The sequence below is a fragment of the Silurus aristotelis genome (genome assembly GCF_946808225.1).
Source record: "Silurus aristotelis genome assembly, chromosome: 3".
NCBI classification, from domain to species: Eukaryota; Metazoa; Chordata; class Actinopteri; order Siluriformes; family Siluridae; genus Silurus; species Silurus aristotelis.
This window is the reverse complement of record NC_139576.1, coordinates 10,396,775-10,420,316: the sequence shown is the minus strand read 5'-3', so window position 1 is coordinate 10,420,316 and position 23,542 is coordinate 10,396,775. Positions and strand designations below refer to the sequence as shown.

The 23,542-nt window shown below is 39.8% G+C and overlaps 3 protein-coding genes across 7 annotated transcripts in view; 2 read left to right on the top strand and 1 right to left on the bottom strand.

The window, feature by feature from the left end:
- The window catches only part of il1rapl1a (interleukin 1 receptor accessory protein-like 1a), a 202,291-nt gene extending 198,869 nt beyond the window's left edge, over positions 1–3,422 (bottom strand). Inside the window, exon 1 of the mRNA XM_083536983.1 lies at positions 3,277–3,422. The gene's annotated coding sequence lies outside the window, so the exon portion shown is untranslated. The remainder of the gene's footprint in view (positions 1–3,276) is intronic.
- cmss1 (cms1 ribosomal small subunit homolog) lies at positions 2,550–14,519 on the top strand. 4 transcript variants are annotated; one of them, XM_083537169.1, is made up of 10 exons: positions 2,550–2,717; positions 2,900–3,005; positions 5,435–5,562; positions 5,841–5,918; positions 8,609–8,738; positions 8,833–8,892; positions 9,041–9,143; positions 9,230–9,378; positions 9,497–9,585; positions 14,241–14,519. In XM_083537169.1, the coding sequence occupies exons 2-10, from the start codon at positions 2,957–2,959 to the stop codon at positions 14,322–14,324; spliced, it is 870 nt and encodes a 289-aa protein (XP_083393295.1). In that variant the 5' UTR covers positions 2,550–2,717; positions 2,900–2,956; the 3' UTR covers positions 14,325–14,519. The 4 variants fall into 4 exon arrangements, with proteins under 4 accessions (XP_083393295.1, XP_083393294.1, XP_083393292.1 ...); XM_083537168.1 differs by having other exon boundaries at positions 2,554–2,717; positions 2,906–3,005; positions 8,606–8,738; XM_083537166.1 differs by having other exon boundaries at positions 2,554–2,717; positions 8,606–8,738.
- Positions 14,520–14,655: 136 nt separating this feature from the next.
- On the top strand, positions 14,656–21,143 carry tmem30c (transmembrane protein 30C). Of its 2 annotated transcripts, XM_083537134.1 has the most exons (7): positions 14,659–15,147; positions 16,866–16,982; positions 18,106–18,213; positions 18,489–18,579; positions 19,225–19,368; positions 19,443–19,655; positions 20,432–21,143. In XM_083537134.1, exons 1-7 carry the CDS (start codon positions 14,950–14,952, stop codon positions 20,617–20,619), a joined length of 1,059 nt encoding a protein of 352 aa, XP_083393260.1. In that variant the 5' UTR covers positions 14,659–14,949; the 3' UTR covers positions 20,620–21,143. The 2 variants fall into 2 exon arrangements, with proteins under 2 accessions (XP_083393261.1, XP_083393260.1); XM_083537135.1 differs by lacking the exon at positions 18,106–18,213 and having other exon boundaries at positions 14,656–15,147.
- Positions 21,144–23,542: the final 2,399 nt, after the last annotated feature.

The following is a 23,542-nucleotide window of genomic DNA, read 5'->3' as shown; positions in this document are numbered from 1 at the left end:
ATTAATAATAATAATAATATTAATAACAAAAGGTTTTTAGAGCCTCCCACTTTTAAATTTAAAATAATAATAATAATAATAATAATAATAATAATAACAAAAGGTTTTTAGAGCCTCCCACTTTCAAATGTAAAATAATAATAATAATAATAATAATAATAATAATAATAATAATAATAATAGTTATTATTTTCATTGTTATACATTTGAAAGCGTGAGGTTCTAAAACCTCCATTTTTAATGTTACAGAGCAAAAGTGAGATTTTATTTAAGGCCAATTTATGGAGCAAGATGAAGACATATCACATATTGGCCTTATCAAAAAGTCTGAGAATGGGCCTCTTAAAACAAGTTGGTTTGATAATATCAATCCTAATTGCCCTTTTTCTGTCACTCATTGTCTCGAAAGTCATATCTCCCCAGACTCCATCTTTAATTTAACTCGCCTGATTCACCTATTACTGCTCTACACAAGCTTCTGAATCCTGGTGATATATTCTAGAGGACCCGCTGAGCAGGGTTACACACCTCTGACTCACTGTGTTAGCTTGGGAGGAGGAAAAATTTGCTTTATTATTAAAAAAGCATACAGAAATGAGCTGTGTGCCATAGAAACCGGGAGAAAAACATGCATGAGCTCATGAATGTGCCATCGTGCTGTTCGTTGAAGGCAAATCGAAAAGATTTTTAATTCATGCTGGTGATGAATAAGTAATTGGGTACGGAGTGTGAAAGAGGGTGAAACAAATGGGAGAAGGGAATTAAACCTCCCTCAGTTGCAGAGATGATAGACATGAAAACCAACTCTCCAGTACACCCACATTCAGTTACTTAGATCAGAGTGAAAATGGCCCAACTTCCTCACAGAATAATCCAGATATTCATGATATATCTTCAGTCATAGCAAGAGCAGTCTAATACATTTTAGCATGGCAATAAAACCCAAACTCCCTGTCAGAACCAACCTCAAAATCCCTTACAGAACCGGCCTCAAACTCCCTGCTAGAACTAACCTTAAACTCTCTGTCAGAATCAACTTCAAACTCCCTGTCAGAACCAACCTTAAACTCCCTTACAGAACCGGCCTCAAACTCCCTGCTAGAACTAACCTTAAACTCTCTGTCAGAATCAACTTCAAACTCCCTGTCAGAACCAACTTTAAACTCCCTTACAGAACCGGCCTCAAACTCCCTGCTAGAACTAACCTTAAACTCCCTGTCAGAACCAACCTTAAACTTCCTGTCAGAACTGGCCTTAAACTCCCTGTCAGAACCAACCTTAAACTTCCTGTCAGAACTGGCCTTAAACTCCCTGTCAGAACCAGGCTCAATGCAGTAGTGTACACATGATAATACAGAAAATCATTACATGCTTAAAAACAATAATAAGTAAATCCATACATACAGTAAACTAAAAAGAAGAAGAGGAAGAAAATGAAGATGAAGAAGAAGAAGAATATTTCAAAGAAGAAAATTATGGAGAAGAATAGGGAGAAGAAGAATGAAGTACTAAGTAAATTTAAAAAAAGTACTAGTTCTAGTAGTAGAAGAGAAAGAAGAAGAAGATGTGGAAGAAATAGTAGCTGCAGTAGCAGTGCTGAAAGAAGAAACAGAAGAAAAAGCAGAAGAAGCAAAAGAAGTCGTCGTTGCAATAATAGTTTAAGAAGAAGAAGACGACGACAATGAAGCAAAAAATGAAAAATTACTTATTTTAACATTACAAGTTAAAGAAGAAGAAGAAGAAGAAGAAGAAGAAGAAGAAGAAGAAAATTATAATAAAAAAGATTAGAAATAAAATGAAGATGAAGAAGAAGAGGCAGAAAGAGGAGGAGGAGAAGGAGGGGGAGAAGAAGGAGGAGAAGAAGGAGGAGGAGGAGGAGAAGAAGGAGGGGGAGAAGAAGGAGGAGGAGAAGAAGAAGAAGAAGGAGAAGAAGCAGAAAGAAGAGGAGGAGAAGGAGGGGGAGAAGAAAGAGAAGAAGATGGAGGAGGAGAAGAAGAAGAATAAAGAAGAGGGGGGGGGAAGGTGGAGAAAATGAAGAAGAACAGGAGGAAGAAGAAGAAGGAGAAGATGGAGGAGGAGAAGGAGGAGAAGAAGAAAAAGAAAAAAGAGAATAAAATTGAGGAGAAAAGTAGTAGTAGTATTGGTATCAGTTCTAGTAGTAATAGAAGAAGAAGAAGAAGAAGAAGAAGAAGAAGAAGAAGAAGGAGAATAGGTAGGAGGAGGAGGAGGAGGAGGAGAAGAACAAAAAGAAGATGAGGAAGAGTAATTGCGGTAGTAGGAGGAAAGAGAAGACGATGGTGATGCATAAATAACAGTACTACTATTAATTAGACTCTGAAAAGGCTTTTAATCTGTTTTTCTGAACTATTAAAGGTGTGAAGGTCTTTAGTGTTTTAACTGCAAAGAAAAGCCAAACTAATTGTTTGTTTGTTTGTTTGTTCTCTGTCCCAATCACATTTCCTTTTCACCACGAAGCAAAGAGCTAAAGAAGTTAGCGCCCCCGAGTGGCCACAAAGATGAACAGGGGCAGCACCGTCATCCTCATTTCCACACTCCTACTGCCTTTACTTCATTACGGAGAAACCGTTAGCGTTTAACCACCGCGTCTTTGTGCGTGAATCCCAAATCGACCAGTTTTTAAACAGTAGTGCACCAAACAGAGTGCAGAACGCATTATATCCTGCTTCATGTAGTGCGCTTCTATAGGGAGAACGAAGGTATTTGAAAATCATCCTCTCAATCAGTAGTTTGGTATCGGTAGATTCATCACAGCTTATTAGAAAAAGTATCTTTAAAAGTCTGTTTTAATAGTTCATGTTTTTGTTTTTAATACTCGAGAGTTTAATTACAATTATTTTTCTGAATAATTGTGAAATTTCGCATTATATCCGGATTATAGATATAGCGTTTTGCGAAAATGCGATTGAGGAATTGATGGACGTGTTTACGCGAAGCCATGGGAGACGACTTAGGAGACGAGTGGTGGACTCAAGACGAAGATTTGGGTATTTCTTTTATTAATATTAAAATTTTCGTATATGAAACATAAAATCGTTATTTTACACGTTTCTTTTTAATACTAAGCAGAAAGCAGTCTGTTCTATCGGTTCTCGGAGCTCTGGTCATGTTAAAGTCAGGCAGTTTTCAGAGGGAAAACTCGAAATTAATATGACGCTGTTTTATTTGATTTATTTTTCCATCACATTATGGCAGACGTTTAAGTTGATTCCGCGTTTTAATCAAATGTTTGAACCAGGAACAGCTGAATAAACTCACCAAACATCACCACGATGCTGCTTTCAGAGCTGCACGTGTGTCTTTTGGTCGCACGGCATCATGGGAAATGAAGTTTGCTTGGTGAATGGTTTTGGAGTTTTACAGACAGCTTCATAAATATTGGCACCCGTGGAAAGATGGGTAAAGGAAAAAGGGTATTAAACTACCTTTTGCACTCAACTGATCATGATTTTTTTTTATTTATATTTATTTATTTATTTATTTTTAATAAAGACAAAGCTTCAATCAAATCAGCTTTATGTCACAATTATTGGCACCCCTGCGTTTAACATTAGGTTTGAAAAATTCCAAGGAATTTAAGACTGGAAACTTAGAACATTATACTAACAATTAAATCAATAAAATAAAAAAATAAAAAGTCTTTTTTTTTTTTTTATCTTGTATTAGTTTGCATACAAAATGTTTATATTTGTTTGTATATGATACAGTTTATATAAATTTTCTCCAGATTTGTAATTAATTCCCCCAAAATTCCTGCAAATACATTTTTCAATTCCCAACTTTTCCACAATTTCCCAGATGTAGTTCCCATGGAAAGTTTCAGAAAATGTACTGCACATGTTTCACCCCATTACAAATCCTATTTAATACACAAAATAGTTCAGCAGATGTAGAGGAATCACCATCATCAAAGCTCCATGGACCTCTATGGTTTGTGTCCTGCACAGATTCCTGACCTCAACCCTACTGAACACCTTTGGGATAAACTGGAATGCTGACTGCACCCCAGACCTCCATTACTAAAGCGCCTGTGACTGAATTAGCTTAAATCTGCACTCAAATCTAGTGTAAAAGCCTTCCCAGAAGAGTGAAGGTTATTATAACAGCAAATGGGAACTAAATCTGGGGTCTGGTGTTCAGCAAATGTGAGTGGTTAATAGATTTGAACATCCCATTCCACATTTAATCCTCACTCGCTGTTAAAAATAACCCTACACTCGATTTTGGAGTCTGGAGATTTGTGTCGATTCATTCAGACACAAGGCAGGGAGTGATGGAGGTGAGCTGAGGAGGCCTGGGGTGCAGTCAGCATTCCAATTCACCTCAAAATTGTCCAATAATGTTAAAGACAGAGCTCTATAGAAGATCTTCCACTACCAACCACGTAAGCCATACCTACATGGAGCTGGCTTTGTGCACATGGTTATGCTGGAACAGGTTCAGGTTTCCTTCAAGTGAAGGGAAAATGTAATAAATAAAACACTTGTGGCTGATGAACACAAATCTCCACACAAGCACACTCCAAAATCAAACATCTTCCCAGAAGAGTGGAGGGAATCATAAGAGCTAATTGGGACTAAATGTGGGACGCGGTGCTCGAAAATCACATACCTTACTTCTGACCAGGTGTCCGCAAACTTTTGGCAATATAGTGTACGCCATGCAGCGCAGTGAAATTCCTTCCTTTGAATATCCAGCTTGGTAGGAAATCAGGTCAGATCCGAGCGCAGGCTCAGGGATGTTCCACTGGAGGAGAGAGAGTCAAGGGTCTTTCTCGAGAACCCAACAGTGGCAGCCTGAACGTGTTGGCACTTAAACCCACACGTAACCCAAAACCCTACCGGTTGGCTTGAGCAAATCTTCTATCTCTAATCATCCTCCTGACTGAGTGTGTCCTTAAAGCTTCCCATCAGCTAAGCACTAACGTTACGCAGGTCCAGTGTCACCTCATGTTTACCCCTCAGTGAAGCAGGAACTCCTATATAGCCCCTTAACACTTTCATTTCAACAGTAACACCCCAAATAAAACAAAATGCCCCAGTTATTATATAAACATAAAAATGAAAAAAAATCTCCTTAAAAATAAATGTATTTCACATTTTCAGTGTAGGATTACACTTGGATTACAACACACCCTTTTTTTCAAACCCTCCTTATTAAGGCAAAATAATCCCAATAATTCTGCTGATAAATAATGCAATAGTTTTTTAGTAGTTCAGTGGAAATTAAATGAAATTTGCATCATGAAAAGGAGCTGCAGTTTTTTTTTCTGTTTGTAATGTGTTTATTGAGTGTGTGTGTGTGTGTGTGTGTGTGTGTGTGTGTGTGTGTGTGTGTGTGTGTGTGTGTGTGTGTGTGTGTGTGTGTGTGTGTGTGTGTGTGTGTGTGTGTATGTGTGTGTGTTCCTCTTTGCCAGGTGAATCAGTTGGAGAGGATGCGCACTACACACAGTCAGCACCAGAAGAGCCTAAGGAGAAAGTGGCGAAGAAAAGAAAACTTCAAACGCAGGAGACGAGCAAAGTGAAGAAAAAGCAGACAGTACAGGTAACACACACTGACGTTAACCGACTCTGACAGACTGGAACACGGCCGGTGTAGCTCTAGTCATGTGTAGAAACAGCAAATCGCTCATTATTTTGTGTGTAAGTAAGTACACTAATAATAATACTACATGCTGCAGTATTTAGTCCTGTGTTTAGGTTGCAGCAACATTCTCATTCATGTAACATTTGGTATGTAGAACACATCAGTATGTATCCTGTAGATTTCAAGGTTTATGATTATGTAGAAGTTCATCATCTTGGTGTCATATTATGTTTTAGAAAGAATGCATCATTGCAAAAGAAAAAACACAACAAGCCGCCACAAAAGAGCCCCAAAAGCCCAGGAAAAGACGAAAGGTAAACACAATTTTTTATTTTATTATTATTTTTTTCAATCTTTTATATACCTACATGTGTTACTGATGCTACTGATCCTACAGTGCAGAATCAGATTTTAATGGCTGCATGTGAACGTGAATAAATTAAACGCCGGGGTAATTTACGAGTGCAGCAGTCGCAAAAATAACCTCAGGCGTATTCCACCGAGGGCAGCTTGGTCTCACCAAGAGTCGACTCTTTCAGCAGCTTGGTCTCACCAAGAGTCGACTCTTTCAGCAGCTTGGTCTCACCAAGAGTTGATTCTTTCGGCAGCTTGGTCTCACCAAGAGTCGACTCTTTCGGCAGCTTGGTTTTACCAAGAGTCGACTCTTTCGGCAGCTTGGTCTCACCAAGAGTCGACTCTTTCAGCAGCTTGGTCTCACCAAGAGTCGACTCTTTCAGCAGCTTGGGTCGATCAAGAGTTGACTCTTTCGGCAGCTTAGACTCGTCAAGAGTCGACACTTTCCGCAGCTTGGGCTCACCAAGTGTCGACACTTTCGGCAGATTAGACTCGTCAAGGGTCGACTCTGTCGGCAGCTTGGGCTCGCCAAGAGTCGACACTTTCGGCAGCTTGGGTTTACCAAGAGTCGACTCTTTCGGCAGTTTGGGTTTACCAAGAGTCGACTCTTTCGGCAGCTTGGGCTCATCAAGAGTTGATCCTTTTCGTAGCTTAGGAGTACTTTCCTATAGTAGGAGATGTAGATGTTAAAGTTTTTCTTTAAAATGGATTGCCTTCTGCAATATACAGTATTGTCTCATTCTCAGAACTGAGAGTGAAACTTACACCTCACTTTTCTCACACAAACAAACAGCTCAGATGTTAATAAGAGGTTTCCATGAAAGCATTCATGCAATTATTAAAGACGCATAAAGGTATTGCCATTGATATAATGCTATTGCCTATATCTGTAAAAAAAAAAAAAAAAAAAAAGAGGAAAGTGTGGCACTGTGCTTAACATTCACCTGAAAGACCCGAGCTTGTTCACTAATGACACATCGTAATTTTTTCCCTGAAAATGAACGTCACTAAAAGGCCGTTACAAAAGAGCGACTTAAAATCGGGGAATAATAGCAGCACTGAAACTGCTTTTACCTGCCAACAGCAGCAGAGTCTCGCGCACTATAGATTAGTGTGCGTGGGTGGGTGTGCGTGCACATACTGCAGGTGACATTAGTGTAGGAGTGCAGAGCGAACACATTCACACGCGAAGACCGCCATTGTTTCTCTGTCAGATTGAAAAAGATGAGACTGAATACGTGTGAAAATCTGCGAGTAGCGAGATCGTAAGTGAGGAGGACTTGGCACTGAAAAACACCGGCACGTCTCAATCAACACTTCACCTAATGAAGACTCAGGCTTGTGTAACTCGTTTAGAGCAGTCGTGGCTTGTTTAGAAGAAATTGTAGGACCAGTATTATTTGGGAGCTCGTTAAGTTTCAACATGTATCCTGTTGCATTTGGGTCTGATTTTCCCTGTGGCTGAATATTGAATTCCTTGTGGTGCACTATATAGAGTGCATTATTAGTGAATAGGAAAATGTTGGGTTTAGGTTTAGACACATGGCGGTGCATCTCGATACATAGGTCTATTATTCACAAAGGTGTTGCTTGGAATTCATGCAATCAGCCAATTGTGTAGCAGTAGCACAACACTTGAACAGTTGCAGATGCAGGTCAGAAAACTGTGATCTGTGTTTCTTTATTCCTGAACCTGCTGCTCTCCTGGGATTTACACATTTACACATATGTCTGGAGTTTAAACAAAGAGATGCGGTGGGGAAAAAAAACCCATCCAATGAGGGATTCTGAGGGATCTGGAAACACCTCATTGATGAGAGATCTACAGAAAATGGTTTGAGCTGAAAGAAACCCTATGGTGGCACTCTGTAGGCCCATCCTGGACATTTCACAATACAGTTCTTGACTACATTTAAGACCCTACAGAAGTCTCTTTTCCCTGTTTGTTTTGTGTCTTTACATAATAAATAAAGAAAGTATGCTATAATTCTTCTTAACAGAGTTTAGGCTGATGGTGTCCTAAATTTGCAACATTTGCAGCCAGTGTTTATTTATTCCTTGTTAGTCTTTCGTACGTTGCTCTGCATAAGGCATCTGCTAAATGCCATAAATGTAGATGGAAGCCTGTTTCAGGTTCCACTCATGACAACCAAGAGCAGGAATACAGGCTACAGTGGAAACAGTAAAAGATTCAAAAAACATCACCAAACATAATTTTTTTTCTCTTCCAGTTTCATCTCATAGCCCTAAAGCAATATCCAGTAGTTCGATTGAAACCAACAAATTTGAAACCTAATTTGTTTGAGCGCTCACTCTGCAGAGCGCAGCAATCGTATGCGCAGGAATTCCACAATACTTAATGATTTAACGGAAATCCAAATTGCTTAGATTTTTCTTACCCACAATAGACACCCAATTCAATTTCTGGACTGGATGATGATTTTCTACTGGGTCATGCCTGGGCAATAAATACAGCATCTTATAAGTTCTATATTCGCTCGGCTGTGCTTCCAGTTTACTGGCCTGCGATAACGATTATATTAAATAGCGATAATAAAGCCTAGCCGTCCGCGTGCACGCTCCCATTTGGTGAGCCTTCAGGGTATTTAGTCATGCCTTGTAATCATCGATCCCTCTGTGCCTTCAGAAGAAGACCATCACAGATGTGTTGGCGACATCAGAGCCTGCACCCGGTTCTCCGGCTGACCTGCGGAGCCTTCTGCAGAGCCATTTCAGCGTCACGCGATCCGTGATCGAACAGGAGGAGCTCAATCTGCCAGGTCAGTCAGCCATGACTCTGTTCACCTCGGTAACCTCGGTATGGTGACCTGTGTTCCCGCTCAAAGTGCTTACGCGTGCTGTATTTCTCTTCAGAGTCATGTTTTCTGATGAGTAACGACCTCACGCACAGCCTGTCGTCCTACCTCAAAGAAGGTGAGTCATGCAAAGTGGATTTTAAAAGTATCTGCTGAACTTAAGAACTTGAGCTCTTGTCTGTCAGAAGCACGATTTGTTTGTTCTTCAGTCATTGAATGATGCTTTTCATGTTTTTCCTTTTTTTTTTTTTTTTTTTTAAACTTAGTTTGTCCCAAGTGGGCGAAAGTACAGAAGCAGCACACTCAGAAGTGCCAGGTGGTGCTGCTCATCGTCTGTAGCTCCGCCCTTCGAACCATCGAACTCATCAAGTCAGTAAAAGCTTTCGTCCTGTCACACAAATTTTGCGTTTGAGTTTCCTGTTAAAGCTCTCCCCCACCCCACCTTCTTCTTAAAGGCAACTGACCACATTCAAGGGCGACGCGAAAGTCCTAAAGCTCTTCGCCAAACACATCAAAGCCGAGGATCAGATGAAGCAGCTAAGTAAAAGCGTGGCTCACATCGGTGTGGGTACTCCAGGCCGACTAAGCACCCTGATAGAGAAAGGTCAGCGCACACGCATGCTTTTAAATTCCCCTGACATTTACGTTCGAGAGCTTTTACATTTAATTGAGTGATTTCTGTGATGATATTGAAGAAGCGGTTTTGACCTCGCTACTTACAGACGGCTTGAGCCTGCAGGGGTTGAGATATCTCGTGCTCGACTGGAACTACAGAGACCAAAAACAGAGGCGGATGGTGGACATACCTGAGGTATAGTACCACCCACCCAGACATTAAAAGAAGCTTATAAAGAGTAAGCATATTAAATTGGATATTGAATCAACATCCAGATCAGTCAAAAAACATTTTACATTCATCGAATATGTCAAACAGAATCTCGACCACCAAAGGTTAAGCAAACCAACAGAATACTTTCCAACTAACTATATATTTAAATTGTTATATTTGGGAATTGTGCTGGAACAAGTTTGGGCCTCTTATTTCTAGCATAGAAAGACACTTGGTGCTTTCAGGTTTGTGGTATCAAGAAGACATAAAGGAAAACATTGACTATATAATATTATGACCAGGGAAGTAAATAACACTGAATATCTCTTCATCATGGTACCTGTTAGTGGGTGGGATATAGAAGGCAGCAAGTGAACAGTTTTCCCTTAAAGTTGACGTGTTAGAAGCAGGAGAAATGGGCATGTGTACGGATTTGAGCGAGTTTGACAAAATATCTAGACGACTGGGTCAGAGCATCTCCAAAACTGCAGCCTGGTTAGTGGTCAGTATCTATCAAAAGTGCTCCAAGGAAGGAACAGTGGTGAACCAGTGACAGGGTCATGGGCAGCCGAGGCGCATTGATGCACGTGGGGAGCGAAGGATGGACCGTGTGGGTCCCATGCAACACATGAGCTCCCGTGGTTTAAATTGCTGAAGAAGTTAAAGGGGAACCAACACGGTTTTAGGCAGGTGGTGATAAAGTTATGCCTGATTAGTGTATATGTGATGAATGTGCGTCCACATACTTTTGCAAGTGTGCTTAGAAATAAGCGATCTTTTTTTTTTTTTTGGTTCATCTTACATCATTTTGTTTATCAGTCTATCCAGGAAAGCATTTTTTTTTTTTTTTTTTTACAGTTGCTTTGTTTAGCAGCATTTATCTTTAAATATAAAAATAAAATGCTGCAACCCAAAATACCTTGTGCCTTCATGTGCAATAAACATTCGCTGGAGTTCAATGAAACCAGATCCGGGTGGGATTTCAGTACTCGTGTCTGCTCTAACAAACTGCTCTAAATGAGTAAAACACACCGGGGTTCGATCCAGATTCAGACAGACTAAAGGCTACGCCACCACCAACTGTCAGAACAGCTTGAGGGCATCCTGGCACAGATTCTATAAGTCTCTAGAACTGTACTGAAGAAATGAACACCGTGTTCCCCAAAATCATGCTGGTGATGCTGAAGAGCACTGTCTTTCATATCACTCCTGAATCTTCCATGGGTGTTCAGTTGCAGACCTGACAACTTTTTTACATTCTGCATAGGAACTATATACTTAAACACTGCAGCACACTGCGGAAAAAGCAGCCATTCTTTCTCCACTCCAAGCAAAATGGCAGATCCACATCAATCACATCATCAGATCCCCTCGTGCAGAGGGTTTTTTACTAGGGTAATTACTATTATGAATTTGGTCCTTGTGAATGCTTCCAAAACGCTTCAACCTGCCTCTGGATGAAACTGAACTATCTCTGTGGTATCAGTTACCAAAAGTTTCACGGTTTCTGTGGGGTCTTAAAAAGTCTTAAATTCACTGATCTAGGTCTTAAATCGTTTCAAACAAGTCTTAATTTTCCTGCTGTTTTTTTTAGCTGTATTACAACTACAAATGAGACCAACCAGCAACAGCCAATCAGCTTTCTGTCATTCTGTTTTTTCTTGGATTGTACCACAGACGTTTCCTTTTTCAGCTGTGATGAAGTGCAAGTTTACGATACTTGGCTTGAAAAAAACTTGGTTAAGGCAGGTCGCTAACGAGGTATTTGTGTGTGTTTTTGACGTTTCAAGTTTCAGGTTTTGTCATATATACAGATGTCAGTGACAGTTTGTGCAATGAAATTCTTCAGTGAGGCTCCAGGCAAACTACAGCAATATTAAATATAAAAAAAAATTAATTAATTAATTAAAAGAGAAAAAAAATAATGAGGCATAAGAAAGTTTTCATTATTTACAAGTGTATGTAAGAAGTGTGTGTTTGTGTGAATATATATATTATATATATATTAATATAATATTATATAATATATTAAATGAATTTTAGGGTTATATGATTATAGGATGATAAAGTTGAGAAAGAATTGTGCAGTCCCAGTGTGTTAACACTGCAAATATGTATAAAATGTCAGTTGGCACTTGTGGTCTGCAGTGAGACTGTATTACAGTTTGTTGATGATCCTGATAGCCTGAGGGTAAAAACTATTCTTCAGCCTGTTGGTTCTGGAATGAATACTCCAGTAGCATCTGCCTGATGGCAGTTTGTTGAGCAGGCTGTGTGCTGGGTGACTGGGATCAGCTGTGTTTGAGCCTTGCTCAGACACCGTGTGTGGTAGATGTGATTATAGCTCCTAAATTGTATTCTTAACAGTCTTAAAAAGTCTTACATTTGACTTGGTGGAACCTGCAGAAACCCTGAAGTTGTAAGGTGGAGCTGAGATTTGTTATTCCAGCACAATTCGGAGATGCTAAGTGGGTTCGTATCTGCGGACACTTTGAAATAGAGGACAAAACCATGCACCCTTCTTCATTCCCAAACATGCGCTGTATATGGGAGAGGATGCTGCCATTGGGAATTAAATTTCTACAATCATACTCACTGCATTAACTATTCTCTATCCCTGACCAGGAGCACCACACAACCATTCCCATTTTGGAGATGCTCTGACTATAATTGGCCTTTTTCAAAGTCCCCCTGGGTCTTTATACCTGTCTATTTAAACCATTTAGTGAGCCTGTGTGCTTATGAATGGCACATTGTAACCCAAAATGTACTATCCTATACATGATGAAGGTCTCGAAAACCATCAGCAAAATGCAGCAGCATACCAGAGACCTCAGTTTTTCCTTTAATTGACATTGTCTTAAAGCAGCATTACAGCGCTTAAAAATTAAAGGGAATTATGTATATATATCCCTGAGCGACTGTGGCAAGGAAAAACTCCCTAGATGAATAAGGAAGACACCTTGAGAGGAACCAGACTCAAAAGGGGAACCCAACAATGCAAAACACCGGATAGTGAGAACCACCATGAGTACCGGAGTGTGTGTGATTGAGTACTGTTCTTTCTACAGTCTTATACAGTTAGTTGACTTTGTGGAACCAGGAGCTACTGAGCAACTCATAAAATAGCTCCTTCATGCCAGAGCCTTTAAACACTCACACACACAGCCTTTGTACACGAAGTGGAATCCGGGGTCCGCATCTACTCTGACATACACCAGAGACTGAAACGTAACGCATGCTATATTCGCAATTTTAAAATCATTATTCCAGATGTTAAATATGGTTTAAAAAAATCTGCATATTTGATTCTGGAAAAGTGTGGAAAATTTGTGCGGCATCCTCACCTCATCTACATCATTACCTAATTTTACTTGACACTGTGGCCGAATAAGCATAAGACGTCACAAGTACACTCCAAAATCTAGTCAAACATCTCAGAAGAGTGGAGGTTCCTATTAAAGCAAATGGAGACTAAATGTGGAATAAAGAAAGAAATCTTATAGGTCAAGCGTCCACAAACCATAACCATACGGCACTCGCTTTTAATAGAAGACTTCCTAGACCGCAGTCTTTCGGATGACTTAGAAGAGAGGAATTTCTGTGTCTTTCCGATACAACATCAACAAGGTTCGTTAAAAATTCATTCCGGGTGCGTACATTTTCTCTGAAGGCTTCGTTTGACCCGCTTGAATATAACATCACAACTTCTCCGAGGGGGGATACAGATTTACAGATTTAATTACGTCGAATAAAACAGGATCGAGCGATCGATAGGCGCTTTTAAAGTCTATGAGTTGGACATAAACATTTACAGGAGATTTTCGGTTCTTTTCTCAGCCCAAGAGAATTAGCACACCCAGCGCAGACGTGGTAAACAGAGGGTGGGTGGGAAAAAAAAAACGCTGGCGTACTTTCTTTGATATCGAACTGTATGTGCAAACACTGAATCACTTTGCTCATTGCCGCTTATTGCACCAGCCTTAAGACTTTTAAGATCGTCAACATTTTATACACGAGTCGTTTGATCGTGCGCGTCGCGTTTTTCCCTGAGACGTAGAGACACTCGACAATAACAGTTTATTTATATAACGTACACATACACACGCATTGTCATCCAGCACCATGGAGACAGGAGCCGGCATATTTCGAGCACCGAACTAGTAACTATTGTGCATGCATTGTGTGGTCAAAAGTTTGTGGACACTTGGCGACGTGCTTTTGGAGCATCCCATTTTACATTAAGCCCCTTTTTGGCTGTTATCCACTCTTCTAGGAAGATGTTCCACTAGATTTGAGTTTGCGCTTATGAAGATTTGTGCTGCATTACTTAAGTCAGGTCCTGATGTAGGTGAGGTGTGGAGGCCTAGATCAGGACCTTCTAATTTATTGAGGTCAGAGCTCTATAGCAGGCCACTCAAGATCTTCCACTCTTTCCCATGGAAACCATATGTTCATAGAGCTGGCTTTGTGCACAGATATTCACCTGCATCCACATCATACTATACAATTGTGTCTCTCCAAATATGTGATAACAGTTTGGAAGAAACACATATGGCTGGAAATATCCTAATACTTTTGTCCATATAGTGGAGTGACTCGAGCTCTTTTGATTTTGTGTGTGTGTTTTTTTGCAGGTAAAAGGGGAATTTCTGAAACTTCTGGAGACTGGAATCATTAAGAAGTGTCAAGAAGGAGCTGTTAAAATAGCCCTGTTCTGAGTCCGAGTTGTTACTCATGTCTTCTCAACCACATGCGCATCTGATCTGTTTTTGTATTTTTGATTATTTTCTTTCTTTTCAATGTAAAGCTTTGTTCTATATTTTAGTGCTGTGTAAACCCCAAATGTTTGTCTAACCATAGAAGCACACACTCCACTAGAGTGATCCAAAAATAAACTCATCTGATAGGACAAACGATGTGTACGCTTGTGTCTGTTGCATGAGAGGAATCATGAGCGTTCAATGATGTGTTTATAGTCACAGCAGGGAGTGTGCGTGAACATAACAACCTCTTTAATGAGCCAGTGTGTATCGTACACGCGCGCACAAAGATGAAGCTATATGATGGAAGGCTTTAGGAAAGGAGCCGTTCACTCGTAATGGGGAGAAAATATGAAAAATAATGTTAGTGGCTAACAGGAGTTTCAGTTTGATACAGAGCAAATGGTAAGAAGGGCGTGTGTGTGTTGGGAGGTTAATAAGTAACAAAGGCTCCAAGGTTCACATACACGCACAGGACTCTGGGAATGAAATACAGGAAGAGACAGAAATAGCTGTTGTGTTCTTCTTTTTGTTTACAGAATTTTTTACATATTGAGCCAGTGGGTGTGAGGGTTGTGTGTTGATGGGTAAGGTGCAAGTGGGAACAGGGCCGTTCGCCAGAAGGCCTGATAACTCTGCGTTTAAACAACAAAGACTGCCAGCATGGTCTCCTTCACTCACACCACACACCGTGCTGCCTATCTTCTACTCCCTCTCTCTAGTGTGTGTTCTGCTGGGCGTCTGGCTCCTCATAACAGTCCAGACCACACAGCAGCTGAAGGTGAGTTTCTCTATGTGTGCGCATATATATCTATAATTTTTGTAACTAAAATGGATGCGGAAATGTGAGGTGTGTACTCACTTTTGTGAGATACTGTATTTCAATAAATAAATATATACATTTGCCCAAACTTTGGAAACTTTCTCTTTCTTTGGGCTGGATCATATGGAAGTCCGTTTCCACCACATAAAAAAAAAGTTTGCCTATTTTGACTTTCTTTTTCTCCCAATTCTAACTTTATTTTTTGTAATTCTGACATTTTTTTCTTGTAAACATCCAAAATTTCTGCTGCATCCACCAGTAGCCATACTGTTGGCCTGCTGTAGGTGTGGGTGTATGAGCGAGGCTCCTCTGCTTCATCCGTCTTGTTCCATCTTCTCCAAAGCTGATTGTTAGACAGAGTTCTCTCCAGGGATCAGAGGCTAAGTTTGATACCATGTGATTCATTCGATTGTAGCAGATTTCCTTTTCAATGTGTAAAACCTACAGAGGGGGTGACACTTAGGCAAACTTTTTATTTAATGTGGTGGAAAAGGGCTTCGATATGAATTTATAGATTTCCTGTCCAGAGCGCTTCAGAGTTTAGCGGGTGGTGCGTCAGTAATAATGATCCGTGAGGAAACACAGTGCTCTGTGTGTAGTTCAATGTACTAAATGAAGCATTGAGGCCAAATAATATGCCTCTATTCATTTTTGTAATCGAATTACTCGAGGAATCGTTACAGCCCTAGTAGTGATTTTGTTTGTGGCATGAAAGTTGGTGCCAGACTAGATGGTTTGTGTATTTATTTAACAGCCGAGCTACTGGGATTTTCACACACAACACACTTTAGAGTTATTCAGGATGGTGCAATAAAAATAAAAACTCCATTAAGCATCATTTCTGCTGCCTTGTTGATGAGAAACGGTCATCTGAGAATGGCCAGAGTGGTTTAAGCTGACAGAAAGGCTACAATATCTCTATTAACCACTTTGTACGAATGTGTTGACACATCAAGCTTTGAGGTGGATGGAAACAACAGCAGAAGACCATATCATGTTTTACTTCTGTCAGCTAAAAACAGAAAGATGAGGCCTAAGTGGGCACAGGATCACGAAAACTAGATAGTTGAGGACTAAAAAATGAATCTTGATTTCTGCTTAAGCACACTGATGGTAGGGATTGAATTTGGCACCAAACTACCTTGTGGCCACAGTCCAGGCTGGTAAATGTGGTATAATTGTATCAGGAAATGTTTTCATGGAACACTTTGGGTCCATTATTTCTAATCATCACTGACTATTTCATGTGCATCCCTTAATGGACATAATTCACCATCTTCTAATGGCAACTTCCAGCATTAAAATGAATCGTCACAAGGCGAAAGTCCTTTTAAACTCGTTTCAGTGTACGTCAGTGATCTTCACAGTCACTGGATCTAAGTCCAGCAAATAAAATATGGGATATGGTAGAACAGCTCTACCCGGTATTAGTATAGTGTTCCTAATAAAGTGCTCAGTAAATGTGTTTGAGAAATGTTTTGTAATATTTGAATCATTCAGTTTCAGTAGCAGCAATGAAGTTTGGATGAAAGCGTGTAGTTGTGTATAGAGTGTGGATTAAGTCCAGATCTCCAGCCAGGTCCATGGAGTTAAGGAGTTATGTCTGCTACATATTGATATCATCACACATTATAACTATGAATTGAATACTTTATTTTGTGCATTTTTTGTCCCAGATTGACTACACAGACTCTGGTTCATGTGGCCACTGTTTAGAGATGCGCAAATATCCCACCAACGCCACAACCACGTGTAACTGTGCTGTCAACTTCAATGTCCCAAAGACCTTCCTGGTAAGTGTATATTCCAGCTTGAGAGACACCGTGCAAAGTTTATTGCTCGCCAGTTCTCAGGATTTTGTTGCTATAACTTTGTCACACACTTTCCAAAATTGAATCTACACATATTTCTCACAGAGTTTCTCACCTCTTCGAGGGCAATAAACAATATGTGGCTTCTTCATTTAAGTCATGCCAATTGTGTGAACAAAACAGATTTCTTTTTTGGGTCACTAGCTGCAGTAATGTCGAAGAAGAGAACAAAAGCCCATCCAAGCAAAATAAATCAAAGTAGAAAAATAAATTTGTTTCATTCGATTTGAGTCATTTGAGAGGACATTTGATAGATTTGACAAAAGGTTTTTAAAATAGAATATTAAAATTATTAGTCACATTTACATTACAGCCCGGTGAAATTTGTTCTTCGCATATCCCGGTCTGCTCGGAAGCTGGGGTCAGAGCGCAGGGTCGGCCATGATACGGCGCCCTTGGAGCACAGAGGGTTAATAGCCTTGCGCAAGGGCCCAACAGTGGCAGTTTGGTGATAACGGGGCTTGAACTCCTGACTATCCGATCAGGAACTCAGCACCTTAACCACGGAGTTCCCACTCCCCTAGTTACATGTTATACTTTAATTAAACTTTTATACTTTTTATACTTTGTTTTAATTGTAATTAATTTTATTTTCAGATTCTATTTCTATTTACATGTTGGACAGTCGTAAATAGCATTTCACTACATGTCGTACTCTGTATGAAGGTGTATGTGACTATTGAAAATTTGAATTAGAAAAAAATGCATACGCAGCCATTTCGTTCTGCTTCAGGGCCAACAGAAACAGCTCATCCCTCTGTTTTCTACTCTTACTAAATGCACATGGATTTTCCGTGACGAGTTTCCTCTGAGCAACGATGTTACCATCGGTGACTCGGTGCCGAGCTTTATCAATTTGCCAGCCACACTTATGGAATTCCAATGAGGATTCATCAATTATCACGAGAATGTTCGTTGGCTGGAAAAGCAGACTACCAGGTTTTTGGCTGAAGTAGACGCTTGTTTCTTGTTGTTCTTTCGAACACCTGTCAGAAAGAGAGGAAAAACAAAGCTGATGTGCTTGTGCTGTCTGTCTGTCTCTCAGGGGGACGTCTTTTTCTACTATGGCCTGATTAATTTTCACCAGAACCTGCGCAGGTACATGGACTCCCGCGACGATGCCCAGCTGGTCGGGAGGAAGAATAGCCTGAAGGTGCTCGGTGTCCCGCTGTCTCTGTTTGTCTTCGTCTCTCTTTATCCTGCGGCTTTTCTCCCAATCTTTTCTGTTACGAATTGTGCTTTGATCCGGAGAGTTTTTTTTTATTATTATTAGTCCTCTTTTCTATGTACCTCCTCAGGTGAGTCCATATGGAAGCACTCACACCACGGATCATCTTTTTGCTCGGTTTCTTTGTTGTCATTTTTTTTCAGTCGTGTCCATTGTTGCTAGTAATTAGACTGATTCGTTTTTTGCCGTGTCTCCTGCAGGCCCCTACTTCATACTGTGAGCCGTTTGCTTATGATAAAAACGGTGTGCCTATCGCCCCCTGTGGTGCGGTGGCTAACAGCATGTTTAACGGTAAGATTCATTTGTAGGAACGATGATACATTATACTATGGTGGTTATACTGGTATGAGGAACAATGGATAAAATAAGAGTGAGTGTACTGGAAATATATCTGATGCAGTGGTGTGATTGGGACCTGGGGAAGTAATAGCTCAGGGCTTAACATATTGGCCCTTTTATTAGAAGTTCATGAGTTTAAATTCCTGCACAGCCAAGCTACCACTGGTAGACCTGGTACTTTTTTTCTCAACTGTCCAGTTTTGTAGCCCAATCACCCAAAGATTAGGTGTTTTGTGCACCCTGAGATTCTGCTCAACACACTTATAAATAGCGATAATCATTAATCATTCTGACAGCTTGAATCAGTTTGGTCATTTTCCCCCGACCTTTGTTATCCACCAAAAGGACCATCACTTACTTCAAGAATAGAGGTGTTAGGTAGGGAGGTGGTAGCTTATTCTTTAAGGCATTGGCCCTTCACCCCATCTGCCAAATGCTGTGAATGTAATGAATATAATCACAGGGATCTGTATATACAAAAGTGTTTACATATGTGTATATATCGAACCAAGGGAACCTACTTGTGTATATACTGTATATAGGCTTTAAAAACACCATCATTCTCATTCTAATTTGTTTATTTGTTCTGGTTCGTAGATTCCTTCAGTCTGGTGTATCATTTGTCGGAAAGTATTAGAATCTTCGTTCCTCTCCTCCGGAAGGGCATCACTTGGTACACGGACAAAAACATTAAGTTCCACAATCCCAAATCCAACTCGACACTCCAGCAGGCCTTTGAAGGTACCGTATATGAGCGCTCCCACTCACAGGCCCACACATCTCATATAAGCTCATCTACTCTCATGTGGTCTCAGAAACAGCTCAGCCGTTGTACTGGCAGCGTCCGGTATATGACCTCGACCCTGCTGATCCAAACAACAACGGCTTCATCAACGATGATCTGATCGTGTGGATGAGAGAAGCGGCCTTCCCCGACTTCAAAAAACTCTACGGCATTCTCAACCGTGCGCATTCGCAGTTCTCACACGGCCTGCCTGCTGGCAACTACACCATCTTCATCACCTACAGTATCCTAAGCACTATACAGCGCTATAAGGTGTTGATTAAATATCTGACAGAAAAGCTTGTTTAAATGTTATTTTTTTCCCTGTTGTAATAACATTTGCCCCAACATAATGTGTACTTGAAATATGGTGAGGTCTTATGTGAGCAAATGCAATATTGGAAGGAGTCTCCAGAGTCAGAGCTCTATAACATTTAGAGGTCAAGTGCAGAGGTTCTTTAATAAACCAAAAATGCAACATGTTGACAATTCACTGTGGGATGCAATGAGTAAAGCATGTTTTTTTCTTTCTTTTTTCTTCAAGGGAACAATCTTTGTAACTATTGTAACATCACAATCACATGACTACATCATACATTATTTTGCTCCAATATTATCTGCACTCACCGTTGGGGTTTATTCTTTATATATCACACATGCAGCCTGTTGTTCATAACAGAGAAGGCTGAAAGGTATCAAGCAGGTAGGAGGATGCTGGTTTGTTTTCTTCAGGCAATTAATTATTTCGATGGATAAAAATAATAATCGTAAGAATTTGAACACACTCATGCACTAAAGAAATCATCTCATACCCAGTGAGATTCCGTATGCCATTATGGGTTCCATTATCTATCTCTTTTGAGACTCTGTGTGTGTATACTATATATATATATATATATATATATATATATATATATATATATATATATATATATATATATATATATATATATATATATTTACTTTTTTTTTTATCTTTTATATATCCATGCATTGGTACTTAACGTCGCCCCAATCCAGATTTCCCTGTTCAGTACTTCAATGGCAAGAAGCAAATTGTGCTTTCCACAGTGACCTGGTTCGGTGGTCAGAATCCCTTCCTGCCCATTGCCTACCTGGTGAGCGGAGGCGTGATCTTCATCGTGGCCATCATTCTAACTGTAGTGTACGTCAAGGTGGGCCGAGATGGCAAGAACATGGAGGAATAATAGAGCAGACAGAGCATCACAGAAAGATGATGTAATCCAATTGAAGCCGGAATATATACACTATTTATTTCTATCACTGTTCTGTATAATGAATATGCATAATGTGTCAATCCTGCACTTAGATGTTTCTCCACTCCGAAGAAAAATGTAGTGATAAGAATGATATAAGCTGATTAGGCAAAGAATTTTGACCCAAGCAATAATTCATGGCTAGGCGTATGTTACATGACTTTAATGCACAACAACTGCCTGTCTCACAGAGAAGTGTGTTATAATTGTGTATAAGGAACATGGATTATTCTGCCTATATTGTGGTCACTTGCCAGCACCAAAGTTGTCATTGATGTTTGCAGTTTAAAAATGATGATACATTTTCAGGTTAATTAAATCACAATTTTGACTTTTTATTTTTATTTTTTATATGTGTGTTGTTAAAGCTGAGATTTAGACCGCTCTAAATTATACACAAAGATTAAATAGTGTGATAGGATGATTCATTTTAATAAATAGTTTTTGAAAAGTGAGTGAATTTATTGCTATGATGGCTTCTGGCTGCAATTGCTATGAACAGTTTTGCATGCAAGTTAAATTCAGTGGTGAAAAAAAATACACAAAGTTAAAAGTTGAGTAGATATCTCCAAGCGTCAATCAAAACAAGTTCCAATCAGCTCGTGTGCTTTACTCTGATTGGCGGGTTTCTGTGTGCTTGACCAGTAAAGTTTTTAATCCACTCATAAATAAAAAGGAATGACTGAATTTTCAAATTGTATTTAAGTTAAAAGTACGATGCTTGACTGAAGTGAAATGAAGTGAAGTTAAAGTAAAAGTCTCCCCAAATAGAAATGTTTTAGTAAAGTAAAAATACGTGAAAAAAAAAATACTCAAGTACAAGAAGGAATTACATTTACAACCGTTAATGTCAACCATTGAAAAAAATATTGATTATTATAATAATAATAATATTAATAATAAAATGTTTCTTGTTTCATTTAGTTCTTCCATAAACTCCTTGTGGCTCAAGGAGCCACAAAGCTCTTTGTGTACAATGAAAGCATTTGTTGGCAGCAATGTCCAAGATGTGTAGAAAGATCTTTCTGCATCACTTCATGGTTTTGTGCTGTGTACTGTAGTACTGTTACAGCTGATCAGACAAGTCAACGCCCCTCATGTGCTGATTGTAGGCAGTTACAAGTGCAGGACATGGAAAACACTTTGTCATCCATAAATCGTGTGTTTTCACCTCTGCACAGTGTCTCCTGTCCCCTCACAGATTTTTGGGCGAATGAGTTAGCTGCATTCCGAGGGCAATCCTTCCTAATGTCTCTGTAGGTTCCACATGCACCAAACTTCAAAGCAAACAAGTATGTTAGGAGCTTGGTACTAGTGTAAAAATTATCCATGTATACATGGTACCCAGAGCCCAAAACTGTACGGTCCAAAAAAGATGTCACAGCATCATATGACAGTCCATGGTCTGTGGGAAAGTTGTTCTTTCCTGTGTACACAGCAAAATCTACAGTGTATCCATTTGATCAGTCCACAGAAACAAACAACTTGAAGCCACACCTGGTTGGCTTGGCTTTCATGTACTGAGTCATTCCTGTATTTGCTTTGCATGCCACCATTCTTTCATACGCTGCCAAATTTGTTCTTGGATGATAGATGGCCATACATGTGAATGCTGGATAGAGTCCAAGAGGGGTCTGACCCTGAAAAGACGGTCGTGTTCAGCTGTGCCCCTCTTTCTGTCATTGTCCTTGCCTGCATCCAGGTGACTCATGTGCAGATTCCATGAGATGGTGCGGTATTTGTCCCTTGACATGATTGTGTCAGTATTTTCTGATGGACCTCATCTTCACCATGGCCATGCAGAAGAGAAGCCCAATGTAGCTGTACAACTCTGATGCTGACATCTGTTCATTGGAGACTTGTGGGAGTTTGGTCTTAGCTGTGGTCCAGGTTCCTGTGCGGGCAGGAATCTCAAAGCCTGCGGAACCATGTCAACATCAGTTTCTGTTTTCCATGACAGAATGGGCTGCTTATTTGCTTTGGCTCTCTTCGCAACAGGTTCTTTTGCACTGTTATTCTCATACCTGAAATAAAATAAAAAAGTAAGCATGCTGTTTCACTAATACTACTAATTTGTAGAAAAACAATTACCACATAGCACACATATTTTACTTTACAGTAAATAAATTAAACGAAAGTAACATGTAAAATAGGAGTTGAAAACTGAACGAGACTTGCGTCCCCTTCCTGTGCCAGATGTAGGTGAAGGCGAGAGTGGTGTATTCACAGTCCTAAAAGAATGTTGTAAACAATCGTTTGCATTTATTTATTTTTTTTTTTACAGTACCTGAGTATATGCATATTTGATGAGAAAACAGAAATAACAAAGAAACTATATTTTTACACATTTTCTGCTTCTGCTTTTAGCTTCTCCCATTAGGGGTCGCCACAGTGGGTCATCCGTCTCCATACCCCTCTGTCCTCTACATCTGCCTCTTTCAAACCAACTACCTGCATGTTTTCCCTCACCACATTTATAAACCTCCTCCTTGGCCTTCCTCTTTTCCTCTTCCCTGGTGGCCTTATTCTCAGCATTCTCCTACCGATATACCCCATGTCCCTCCTCTGCACATTTGTCTCCAAAACGTCCTATATGCGCTGTCCCACTAATAAACTCATTTCTAATCCTGTCCATCTTCGTCACTCCCATCGAAAACCTCAGCATCTTCAGCTCTGTTACCTCTAGTATATATATATATATATATTAGGGTGTATTGGTACACAAAATTCATAGTTCGGTATGTATCTCAGTTTTAAATCACGGTTTAGTTAAATTTCCGGACAGTTTGAGGGGAAAAATGCAAAACTTAAAATTGGTTGTAATTTTTTTTTTAACCCAGTTTATTATTATTAC

What these genes read in the sequence shown, in the direction of transcription:
- cmss1 (XM_083537168.1), top strand. Translation starts at nt 2,957, where the DNA reads ATGGGAGACGACTTAGGAGACGAGTGGTGGACTCAAGACGAAGATTTG. An exon ending in AAGCACCCTGATAGAGAAAG is followed by an intron (nt 9,379 to 9,496) that starts GTCAGCGCACAC and finishes CGCTACTTACAG; the next exon opens with ACGGCTTGAGCCTGCAGGGG. An exon ending in GGATGGTGGACATACCTGAG is followed by an intron (nt 9,586 to 14,240) that starts GTATAGTACCAC and finishes GTTTTTTTGCAG; the next exon opens with GTAAAAGGGGAATTTCTGAA.
- tmem30c (XM_083537134.1), top strand. Translation starts at nt 14,950, where the DNA reads ATGGGTAAGGTGCAAGTGGGAACAGGGCCGTTCGCCAGAAGGCCTGAT. An exon ending in ATGTCCCAAAGACCTTCCTG is followed by an intron (nt 16,983 to 18,105) that starts GTAAGTGTATAT and finishes TCTGTCTCTCAG; the next exon opens with GGGGACGTCTTTTTCTACTA. An exon ending in ACTCCAGCAGGCCTTTGAAG is followed by an intron (nt 19,369 to 19,442) that starts GTACCGTATATG and finishes ATGTGGTCTCAG; the next exon opens with AAACAGCTCAGCCGTTGTAC.